Below are 12,516 nucleotides of genomic sequence, written 5' to 3'. Positions count from 1 at the left end.
AACGGTTGCTGTGATGCACTGCAGGCAGTATGGTGTCTGCGATGCCATTCCCACAAGCAACTGACATACTGAATTGGTAAATACCTCATTTATTTTTCTCAAGAAAGCAACATCAGCTCATGATTTTCAGGTATAAACTTTACAATATCAATCTTAAAATATTATATAATAAAATTTACATCAATATGTAAAAAGCTGCAAGTTAATGTTTTAAAAAGTCATTGTCTTAGTGGTAAGTACATTGGGGTTGAGGGGGGAAATCACGCTGAATGAAACGTACAAACACATTTTTAAAACGCTTTGACTCTTCCAACAGTACAATTAAACATAAGCGTTCTTGTCAAAGTGCTTTGGTGGGGTTTTGTCTGGGACACTGTTGTGGACCTTCATACGCGAAGATATCACAGATGTGGCTCCATTATATGCATACCCCCTCCTGAAAAGAAAAGAGAATCAACCATTTACAGCTCATCCTACAGGCAGGTAACATCCCTGCATCCAAGCATTATAGCCATGAAACTAGAAGAAATGTATAGGAATGTACCTATAAATGTCAGGGGAGGGGGCAGGGGGGACACCTTCCTTCCCTGTGTGGTCTTACTCTGGTTTGACATTTCCCCTCCAGCAACTCTTTGCAATTCACTTTTTTGTAAAAGCATATTCCTTGTTCACAGCTAAGTAAATCAAGGCCCACTCATTAAATATTTAGGCTGTGGCAGACCCTAGGTGAATAGTTACTCCCTCCAGCTGTGCCTCTTCATTATCACCCCCACTCTGCTGCTGGAGGTCCCACTGCCACCACCGCTGTCCTTCACTGCTCTCACTTTTGATCTGATAATTTAGGATTAAAGAATCTTGTCTATTCACACCTGTAAAGTGACCTGACCACTTTTCCTACATCAGTAAATGTAATTTTTTTCCAGCTGTAGTAAATTTATGAAGTATATGTAATGCAAGTATTTGATCTGAGTCAACAGCTTTTATTAATTACGTTCATGATAAACAGAGCATTATCCTTAAACCCCATTATTTCTTTCATCCACACTATCTTTTTATGAACCTCACAATGAAGTGTTTGGAAAAGTAATCAAACCACATACGTATAGTGTGTACAAATCCACTAGATTGATTTCTTTCAGTAAGTACAACTTGTGTTTTACCTTGGAGAATTACTGTTTTCAGCTATTGAGAAGCAGAATATACTGCCACCAATTATGCAGAGTGAAGCTCCAGCCCATCCAATGAACAAAGCTGCTCCTAATTCGTACCTACAGGAAGTTAATAAATGGGTTTAATAAAAGAGAGCATGGATTTAACATTGTTTTTCAGAATAACAGAACTAACATTTATTTTTTCCTGAATAACTTTCCGCTGACATACACATCATTCATCGCAGAGTCAGCAGCTCTGCCATTCACCCTCGTTCTTTTCATTACTTCCCCCTAACTCAGAAGGCAAACTCTGTCCCTGCAGCCCCCTGGGGCAATGCTTACCTCCCCGTGCTGCCAGCGGTGCCTGGCTTTTCCACATCTCCTCCTGCGTCGCTTGGCTGCGGCGTTACGTGGCTCGCGGGCCCGTTTACAGGGCAGCACACAGCTCCTGTCCCCTGGGACCGCTGCAGGTTTGGTCCTGTTGGCTCCCAAACTGGACCAGGGCTTTTGCTGAGCCAGCGACTACGAGCTGCGCCCTGCGACTCTGCTTGACTCTCCCCTCTGGCTCTCAGGATCTCTCTCCCCTGCGAGCCACGCTCCAGCCCGCTTAAAACATGAGGGTTTTGTACACACGTATAATATACATATGCTATATATATACACACAGTTGTGCGATATATGCGTATACAGATGTATCTGATCTATGCCCATACAGATACGTACACACACGCATGCCTGTGCAGATGTGCATGTGTGTGCACACGTGCATGTGGCCAGCGTCCTCCTGCTTCTCTAGTCCCTGTGGCTGGATTCCGGCTGGAAGACACCACTGCCCTCCGAGCCCTTGGGCACAGCTCCAGGTCACCAGCAACGGTCCCCTCCACCGCCCGGGGCAGCCACAAATTGTTTGCAGCCACAAAGACTCCGAGAGGAGATGGTGGTGCTTCGGGAGTGTTACCACACAAGGGTAGAGTTTCTAAAGCAACGGTAATAAACGAAGGAATAGAAGGGCATGGGGAAGAGATTCCTGTCCTCCTCCTGCTCAAGCTCAGCGCCTGTAACCTGAGCTCTGGAGCTTCAAGACGAGCAGCAAGCCACGGCTGCCACTTGTCTGCTCCATTCCCCAGCTCTTTGCCTGAGGTACCACTCCTTAAAACACTTTCAGGACGACCTGCATTAGACCACAGGCCCAACAGTCTCATACTCCTCACTAGTAAGACAGACCGTGTGCCTCTTTCCCCTTCTTCTCTGCTCCAGTTCCATCTTGCGGAAATCTTTATCTCCCCCTGACTCCTAGGACCCTGTGCTGAAAACAGAGGCCCCAGTCCCTCGAGGCAGACAAATTAAAGGCTCTGCTGGACAGCCTGCCTGTACAACTGGAAGACTGTGCAGTTGCATACTTTTCAGCTAGATCTGAACATTTCCATCTGAACGGATCCTAATTTCACATTAGCTGAATTATGTAACAGAAAACACCTGTAAGCTCTTCTACAAAACTTGTATCTTTACAAAGATGACACTGCTGAAAGTCAAAAATTGCCTGCGAGACCAGACACACAAAAAACAATATAATACATCTATAATAGGTCACAACAGGGTGAACAGTAGTTGAAGAACAAAAAAATCACTTTTCCATGTTTTCTTGAGATTCTAACCAGAGGTAAAACACAGACTTTTTTAATAAAAAAAAAAAAAAAAAAACAAAAACAAAATTCACACACAGATAAAGCCACGCTTAGGATATCGGTGCTAGATGCTATGGATACCCAGGTTCAGGCAATTTCTGACTCAGGGGCTTGCTGCCACAAGGAGATGGCAACATTGGAGTTCAGAGGTAGGACACTTGGCGAGGGCTTGCACCTGACTCTTCATGGCCCCACTGGTGTTCTGACTTTAGGCTTCTTTTCATTTGCCATTCACATCATCTAAGGACCGTTTTTATTTATGATCCCTTACTAAAAAAGGATCAGATTCCCCCAAACATTCTCTGTACCCAGTGTGGGACTTAGGTGCCCAGCCCCAAATTAAACTGCTGGAAACCATAGCTGAGCTGCCTTTCACTCTGGAAAACTCTGCACCCAGCCCCACTTGACTTCAAAATCTGTCAAACCTGCAAGGCTTTAATTCGAACTATGCTCACATTTCCAACCACGTGCTATGGTTTTCATAAGACTTAAGCAGATTTCTCTCTGTTCAAGGACTGGGGCTTCTCTGATTCGAAGCAGGTAACTACATCAGAGCTCATCACCTTGTATCCCATTACAGTCAACACACAAGAAATACACACACAGTACACTTCTAAAACACCCTCAATGCACCTCTTTTAAGGAGCTGTAAAGGCAGATCAAAGTGACTAACTCTGATGTGAGGTAAGCCCCATCCTGGGGATCCCTCCATCCCCCCAGGTACTGCCAGAGCACACCTAAGGTACGTGGACCAGGGTTAGGCTCCCCACAAAAGTCAGCACAGACCACCGTGGTGCTGGAGAACACAGCTGGATCAAGACCCAGGAAGGCGGCTGCTGTAACAACTTATTTGCCAAGACCATTTGCCTAGAAAGTGGGAGACACAAGTTCATTTCCACGTTTCCATCTAACAACATTAAACAGTTGGCCAGTGGCTAATGGGAGAGAGATAAGACCAATTGCCATCTCCCCTCCTGAAGCTCTTCAGTTTTACAGAAAAGAAATCAAGACAACATTGGGTTTAATTGGGTAGAAAAGGGTTACCTGACTGTTCACTACTAATTGGGAAAGAAGACATGGGGTCCAGCCTTTGTTCTTGGGATTGTTTGTACTTTTTAAGCAACAGTTGTTACTGTAACATGTATAAACCGACTGCATATATGGACCCTTCTCAGGTGACTGTCACCCTACTAGGTCAATGAGTTGCAGAGCTGGCCTAATTGGTCTTTCCTCCACATCTTTAAACAGATGAAAAAACCTTTCTGATTTACACTGGTGCTTATGAGGAAAACTTAAAATTTTCAATTGCATATCAATCTGTGTATGGTTCCCTGGATTTTATCCAATCCATCTACAGCATTTAGGAAGCCAACCCTAACCTTCCATCAAAATCCAGTGTGTAAAAAAAACTTGCCATATGAAAAAAGCCTTATATACATTGGTACCCCCAGAAAAAAAAAGAAGAATAAAAAAAAAGGAGATAGGCTTTTTTAGAAGAAATTTCTGCACTTGCTGTTTTTCCTTTCCCTCTTTGTCATTGGAATATTTGCAGGAAACTCACTTTCCTGTTCTTATAATACTTGGTTTTAAGAACCAAAGCAGCTACTCTCTGAAGTCTGCGGCTGCATCTCCACTGTCTCCAATCAGCAAAATCAGATTAGAGATCACTCAGAGATCGCTGGCAGCTCAGGGGGAGAGTGAGACATTGATGGTGAAGTTCAGAGGCGGTGACCACTGAGGACTATAAGAATTCAACTGCAGAGAACTGAAAGCCACCTTCAACTGCACTGACCAAGACAGCTAAAAGTAGATTTTTTGCTGTAATCCAGGAAGGCAGAAATCAGTGAAAGAAAGTGCAAAATTAGTATATAGAAGAATATACTAGTTGTTACACACATTAGGGCCATTAAGTAAACTTCCAAGCAAATCAGTGGAAGCTTCATTAGCTGACTGGATGTTGGCATTTGTAAAGGACATACCTACCTACCTACCGAATCAGCACCAAAGGAAATACACATTTTGAATATCTAATTCTTACAATTCTTAGAAAATGAAAAATAGGTTCAAATGTGACAGTGGGACAAAGGAAAGTGGGCCTGCATGAACTGTGGACAATCCAGTCAGAGACAAGAAAGCTGAAGGGAAGCAATTCTCTATAAAAGAGAATGGGAAGTTAGTCAGATAAATTGGGTAAACTAACCTCATTCATCAGTAAGAATGATCACGATTATGGAGTTCAAACTATGGTACGGGCCAAAGAGGATAAAGACTATAAGAGGGTGTTTCTTTAATTAAAAGTGACAAAATAGTTTCCTAAGGAAAGCTGTGGGAGCAATGTTAGCAAGGCAGCAAAAGAGAAGCACAGATTTTCCCCTATTAGAGGTGTCTGGAGAAAAAGGAAATCCATCTTGGCTACAAGCACCAAAGTGTCCCGTGCTGTCCCCAAGACTCTGTGAGTGTTATTACGTAGGGTCAAGCAATTCCTCTGGAGCTGTTTTAAATTGGCAATGCAAACTGTCACACTGGGACACGAAGCCCAGCCTAAGATTTCTTTCTAAGTAGGGTGGGTTTTACGGTGTCCACATGGAGCCTGTCATTCCTCAGTTAGTACATAACTCAAACCAGATGTCTTTTGGGCAACACCTTTAGGCAGGTCTCTGATTCCTCCTGCACCCATACATAGTCAGAGTGCCTCTTACGAATGCAGAAGGCCAAAGGGAAATTCTGATGGGTGAGATTATGTTAAACATCTCGTGTCATTTGTTTTCTACTAACAGCATCTAAGCCTGTCCTGGGCACCACCAGAATAACTTCAGGAGAGAATTGGGCAGTAAAAGGTGAAAGGTTGAAACCCTCTCTCAGTGAAGAACCAATACCAAATTTCCACAATGTAACAGCAAAGCATATTAAATGCTTCTGCAATGTATATCAAAGTAAGAGTTCGCAGACGGCAACAAAATACATTACTCCAACATATTTTACATTGGTTGAGAGAGGAGTCGAATGCCACCATTAACTTAATCTGCCACAAGGTCACTGCATGAGCTACATACACCATGCACAACTCAAATCACAATATCTGGCTTTCCTCTCTGCTTTTATCTGTGCAGATGTGACTATGCGTGCCCACAGCTGACCCATGCTGATTGTTCAGGAAAAAGGTAATTTCTGCAGAGGCTGGTTTACTGCCTTTATTTCAGTATTTAAACTGGAATTCTCATTCCTTTGCAGTAAAACTCCACTGTGAGGGCTGCCTGCTCTTTTGCAGCAGCAGAGTTTAGAAATACAGTGTAGGAATTGGACTTCTGGCAACAATCATAGTATTTTTCACTAGGAACAGTAAGCCTGATGGATAAGTAACTTCTGGCTATATAGCCAGGCCCCATTTTCTTCACAGTACCTCACATCCTCATTTCTTTTGGAGGCCTTTTGATCCTATCCTCACCATATCAAACAAGCAGAAAGTATAGGAGAATTATGGAGGAAACTAATATGAGTTTGTTTTCAAGAGACGAGAAGAAGTGTCAGCCCTACTGCAAACATGGACCCAGTTAATGTTATTTATTCAGACCATTTTCTTCCTATCAAGGAGAAACAGAAAGGCTCAGGGTTCCTTACTGAGCTCTTACTTGGGTCTCAGGGAAATGTATACCCAATGCTTGGCATTTCCTGTAATCACCATCAAAAAACCTCTGAAACCCTTGCCTTTAAAGATTACATTACATTATGTAAGAAGCCAAACCAGGAAAGTCTACAATGTCATAATTTATAGCCAACGTTTTCAGACTTGGTAGTTAAGATGTGAACCCAAAATCCAAGCACTGGCTTGAGAATCGCTGCCTTTGTAGGTCCTGAGAACGTGCACAGCTTTAAAGGGAGTCTTTAGGGATGCTCATTATTTCTGGTATGGATCCTGCAATTCTATAAACACTCACTCCCTTAGATTTAATTACAAGTATAGTCAAAGCATTTATGTTAGTGCTTGTAAGATTGTAGGTTACAATAAGGTTTATGATACAAATTTCAGTCATCTCGATTTGAAAATCTGTCAGCAAAAATTCTACAGAGCCTGCAGAATCCTTCGTTCAAGAAGAGTCACGATTGCACAGTGCTCAACACCTTTATGGAAACCACCTGCTATCAAAAGCCTAAGGAAGTAATTTTCCTCCTTTCCTACCGAATGATGCGCCTAATGAGCGCCTCCACCTTGTGCAATCCTTTTGCTGCATCTCTGACATAAGCACAAGCTTCACTCCAGATTAACCCCATTTGCTCTGCGGCAAGCGGGGCAGAACCCCGCCGAGCGGCAGTAAGACCAGGCACAAAGATTACAGAGCAATCACTGTACGGGAAGGTGTTTGTTCATTAAATTTCAGCACACGGTTACTCCATTTGGAAAACATGGTTAAATAAAACTGCAGTCCTCTCTCCTTCTCTGCCCAACAGGAGAAACACCTGCTCTCTATTTAAATGGGCTCTGGCGTGCAGTATGATACTTAAGGTCTACTTCTTTGAAAGATTTATGGGTATAGGAAAGTACTTACTTTTGTGCAACAAAAGAAGGATCAAAGAACTCAGACGTAATCCTGTTTGCATACAGGGAACAACTAGTCATAGAGCACAGCCCTGAAAAGCATAAGACAAACCATTCAGTGGAGCCAGCAGAGGAGCTTTGGGCCTGACCCTGAAGCCAATGAAGTTATGGAGAATTGTGCATGGATTTCTGCAGAAAAGAAGCAGCTTTCGTATGACTTCAAATATGCAAACTTAGAGAAATAAGGTATATTTACCAGAAAGTATGAAAATCAGTCCAGCTAAACAAGCTATTTTTGCTTTAGTCTGATCGGAGCCTCCGACTTTTGTACACTTCATCCCAACCAGTCCAAAAACGGCACCGAAGAAGCCCAGGCATACGGCGGAGATCATCAGTCCTCTGCAGGCTTGGATGTAACCTGCGATGGGAAAGAGTAAGGCTAACGTGAGAACCGGGACCACAGTGGGTTTCGCTGTAGTTCCTCTCCCCCTGCGCAGTGTTAGGCATTCACTACTGCAAACCGAACCAGACCCCGGCTGGAGTAATGTCACCTCACCACGGGGTGTCTTCTTCCAGGTGACGCCTGATCATCACCTGAGCCCAGTTCATAAGCAACGTGCCACGGCATTCAGGGCTGCAGAAAATAATCCTATAGCACTGGCTACAGCACGTGCAAGAGACTGTACCCGGGAGGTTTCAAAGAGCAACCCCGCGTGGTCTGCGCAGGGGCTGTGGCGGGTTGCAGAGCCGCTCTGGGGACACAAGGCCGGCGTTACACGTCCGTCTTGTTGCGCCCGCGTGTGGCCGAGGCAACAGGACTGGCAGCAGGTTGGCAGCACAGGCCCTGACCGGGGTCCTGGGCCGGCCCGGACGCGCCCCCGATTTGATTTGGATCTGCCAAGAAGGCACCTCGTTCTGCAAGGAAGTCAAGCACATGCTCAGCTTCACGGGCATTCTGAGATAAAAGGAACGACTGCCATAGTTAGGCCTGGACAGATGGCTGGCGGCCGGCTTCCGCCACACAGAATTTTGCTGCACTGGCTGAGGCTGCTCTGAGCTGGACCTCCCAGGGACAGGGCCCTTCCGCAGGACAACGGGCTGCTTGGCCTCTTCTCCCTCTGGGAGTATCTTGTAATTGAACGTCCGTGATAATCTTCTATCGCTGCTTACGGGGTGGAACACTGCAGTCTTACACGGCTGAATAACTATCACAAGATGTTTTTCTTCATAGCCTGTTGTTACATCTCGTTTGAAATGAAAAGGTACTCTTCCACTATTAGGGCATTCATTCCTCTCGCTTTGATCTCCAGTGGGTGGAAATGTTGAGAGCTAAACCACGTTTTCATTGCCTATTACACCACATTTTATGTAATAACAAATAAACACCCCCCCGCTGCATAAAAGTATTTAATATACAGGGAATTAATATATTAAAACAGGAATGAGAGGACATCTAATGAAAACAGAAGGCATCAGATTCAAAACAAAAAGCGTGCTTATTCATTGAACAAAGTTGTGGAACTCCTTTCCACAGGATATGTGGATGCTAAAGGTTTACAGCGACTCAAAAAGATACTGGATATATCCATTAAAGAGAAATCCATATCTGGCTGGCAGGTCCTTGAGCTGCAGACGGCTACCACTGACGCTTGGCTGCCTTCTGCTCTCCTTACTGCCACCCTCCTTAGCCGCTGCTGGAGGCGTATCAGCTCCAGGATGACCGCTCTGTACTTGAATGTTTAAAAAAAAACCCGTTGATTCACAGCTTTGTGCAACAAGCAGCACACGAGAAGCAATCTGTAGCACGTAGCACCTGGTTTTATCAGTCCTACACAACTTAGGTGCCGTGCTACACGCCTGCGAATGCAACCTACTGGCATTTATCTATGTCTGCTGTCAGGTATACAGGCTTCTTTCATTTGCAACGTGCTTCTGCAGCCCATCCACTAAAGAAACACAACAGTCAATGAAATAAGTGTAACTGTCGTACGACTTGCCCATATCAGAAAGAGGGTCACATGTGTGAGACCCAAGACTGAAGAAAACAATCACGCTTTGTTAATTTTTGCTATAGGCATGGAAAAGTTGGCTTTTACTACTTTCGGTGGTGTGTAACGTATTTCTTGTAGCACACAGGTAAAGCGGGAGATGAAGACTGGCAAGGAAGCTATTATTTTTGACAGGTCCTATTTATTGACACTCTTAGTTGCTAATTGACACATTAAAGTGCTGAACCATGAACATATTTACCCGGAGGTCCTCTAAGCTTTCATTTATGTCTGAGCCTCCTAGGACTAACAGTAAATATTCACCCCAATCAAAATAACCAGCATATGCTAGGAACCACAGGGCTGAAATTCAGCTGTTCCTGAAGGTCAATACACCGTTTTAGAATAGGTAGAGGGTAGTGAGACAGCAAGAAATAATTAACTCACTCACCCAGAAATCATTTTCAATTATAAACAGCATGAGCTGAAGGACTGCTCAGTTCTGCTGAATGAATAACCTTCCTCACTAAATATTTCACCGAACTAGGCAGGCCAGCCATAGCGGGACTTGTTTCAGTTCACCACAGCAATCATCCAACTGGCACACATTTTTAAAACAAGATAGATGAAAAGAAAAAAAATCACAATCTACACCAGTAACGTGGAAGAGCAGAAGACTAGGTCAGTCCCACTAGGTTGACCAGGAAGCCTGAAAGGAAATCAACCTTTTCACCAAATCCAACATCCTATTGCTTGGACCCTTGGTTAAAACTGTGTATAGCAATTGGCTGTAGGAGTAATTAAACTTTTTCTTTGCTTCCTAGAAAGTAAGAACATTACACTGCTTACCAAGGCTTATAATGCAGGGAAGTGTAAAGGGGAGCTGCCCGCTTCTTTACACTCCTCCACTCAAGACCAAAGACCGTCCCCTTTCCAAATGATTGTCTGCATTTGCACCAACTCCCGTAGGAAGCTTTTCATGTACATATTAACCACCAAAATGAAGTTCACAAGAAACAAAAAGCCATATGTTTTAAACAGACAAGCAGACAAACATGCATTACTCATAAAGTCATGTTTAGCAGCATTCCAACAGAAACCTATTTCAAGGTGGGTTTTTTTTTTAAACAAATGTGTTTTGTCTTGCATTCAAATTAATCTTGTTAGATCTTCATCCTTCTTGCCTCACTGCTCTCACGCTTGCCTCTGATGCTCACAGAGTTAGGAGGAATTCATATATTCATATCATATGACAGTCAGAAAAAAAATTTTACAAAGTTCTGGGGACTGTCACTTTCACAATAAATGCCTATGGTGGCACCTTGCAGTCTGCATCACGTGAAGTATAAGAGGTTGCCTTACAGACACAGCACAGATTTCTTTTGAAAGTACACACCCATTGCTTTTGTATGTTCTTCTAAGCTCTAATACACTCTTTTATCTCCTAAGTAATTTTTTGTTTAGCTGTTCTTGTAGAAGGTCACCAGATCTACTGTTGGAAACATGGGAACTGACACATCCTCTTTTTGGGAGGTGGTTTCATCCCTAAGTTTCCACCTATGATCAGCAGCGCATAAAAGTAAACCCAAAATGATCATGTCACACAGACAGCAAGAATATTTTTGCTTGCATACTGAATGAGGGGCTGAGCCCTTAGTGAGGACTGGTCAAATCGATTTCTTGCACAGGAACACATGAAGGTGGAAGGGCCCCCCATGCAATTTTCTCTGGCGGCCACTCGTGCGGTGGAGCGATGGCCTGAAAGCCATCGGGGCAGCCCCGCTGCCCGGCCACCCCACAGCAATCTGGGGAGTGCAGTCCAAGACTGCTCCATGATGCAAACCAAAACAAGGGTAACGGGGAACCATCTCCAGATCGCTCCCGACCCAAACTACAGCACTGCTTCTGAAAAAGGACGGGCTTCTCCCGCACCCCACAGGAGAGCCCCATCAGCTGGCAGGGTGATACCCCGATTTTTTACCCCCTCGTTTTGCCTCTGAGCCTCCGGCAGACCTGAGCAGTATCTCCGGACAAAAAGTCCAGCAAAACTCAGAGGTTTCTGATTTGACAAAAGCTAACATTTCTGTAGAAGAGGAACTGCTCTGCAAGGCAAATCCCCTCCAGCTACGCGAGGAAGGAGTGAAGCGAAGCCACCTTTCCCTGGGACAACAACAATATTTCTAGTAATTTGCCAGTCATGCCCTACCATTTTGAGGAGAGCGAGACATTATCACTGGATGTATCTATAGGGTTATTTTTTCTGCTCACACACTTTAAGGAAAACAGGAAGCCAAATCTGCCTTTTTTTTGTGTCTTCTGAGTCCCGCACCTGAGGATGGAGTGAGGAAGTTCCCATGTTCCTGCTCACAGGGAACAGGATCCAGCTTAGCCACACAAATCTGCACAAAGAGGAAGAAGAGGGAAGGGAGAGGCTACTTGAGGGCCAAGGCAGATTTGGCCTCATGCTGACATAGAGATCCTTCTCAGCTATGCGTGACGCACTGCAACCCTGAGGTGTGCTCCTGCACCAGGCAAGGGTTGGGATGAAAAGAGGACATCCACACCCTCTGTCAGGTGCTAACGGGTTCCCAGCAGAGCCCATAACCACGAGGAGGGGACTTTGGGCAAGGTTAGATACTGAAAGCACCTCCGACTGTGGCAGCTGCCCCTCCACCCCGTCCCAGCCCGCTTGGCCTGTGCCATGGGGGTTACGTTCCTCTCTCTCCAGCCCACCTTTCATTCACACCGTGCCTGGGTACCAGGATCTGGCCCCACGGCATTTAGAGATGTTATTGACAAACACCGAAGCCAAGAACCTTCCCCTACTGATAAACAGTCTGGCCAGGAGGGTGGGATAAGGCCCTTCCAGACGTGCATTTTGGACTTACTTGTGTCCGAACGGAGTCAGTGCTCCGATGGCTGTTTCACTGTGCAGAAGGTGCCTCAGAAACTCATTCCCTGGGCAGGTGAGGCTTTCAACAAGGTTTCAACGCACGAGCGTTTGGAGGGAAGGGTGGAAAGCACTTTGCTGTCGAGTTTCTTTTTCTTTTTGGAATTGTAAATGTCCCCGATTCCGCACGCTCTGTAGCTACACTTTCCTTACTCTGTAAACCGATTAACCCAGAACTTTAAAAAAAAAAAAAAAAACAGCTAAACAA

At 44.7% G+C, this 12,516-nt stretch overlaps 1 protein-coding gene across 2 annotated transcripts in view; it reads right to left on the bottom strand.

Annotated features, from left to right (window-relative positions):
- Positions 1 to 101: 101 nt before the first annotated feature.
- Positions 102 to 12,516, bottom strand: part of CLDN10 (claudin 10) — a 62,089-nt gene continuing 49,674 nt past the window's right edge. For both annotated transcript variants that reach the window (XM_032997160.2, XM_042806244.1), the window contains exons 2-5: positions 7,627 to 7,788; positions 7,381 to 7,462; positions 1,161 to 1,268; positions 102 to 436 (exon numbers count right to left, since the gene is read on the bottom strand). In XM_032997160.2, coding sequence (XP_032853051.1) covers positions 322 to 436; positions 1,161 to 1,268; positions 7,381 to 7,462; positions 7,627 to 7,788 — 467 coding nt within the window. In that variant the 3' untranslated portion in view covers positions 102 to 321. The remainder of the gene's footprint in view (positions 437 to 1,160; positions 1,269 to 7,380; positions 7,463 to 7,626; positions 7,789 to 12,516) is intronic.

Source organism: Tyto alba, unplaced genomic scaffold (genome assembly GCF_018691265.1).
Source record: "Tyto alba isolate M040663 unplaced genomic scaffold, T.alba_DEE_v4.0 Super-Scaffold_45, whole genome shotgun sequence".
Classification (NCBI taxonomy): domain Eukaryota; kingdom Metazoa; phylum Chordata; class Aves; order Strigiformes; family Tytonidae; genus Tyto; species Tyto alba.
Note: the sequence above shows the minus strand (reverse complement) of the source record. Positions and strands in the feature narration are given on the sequence as shown.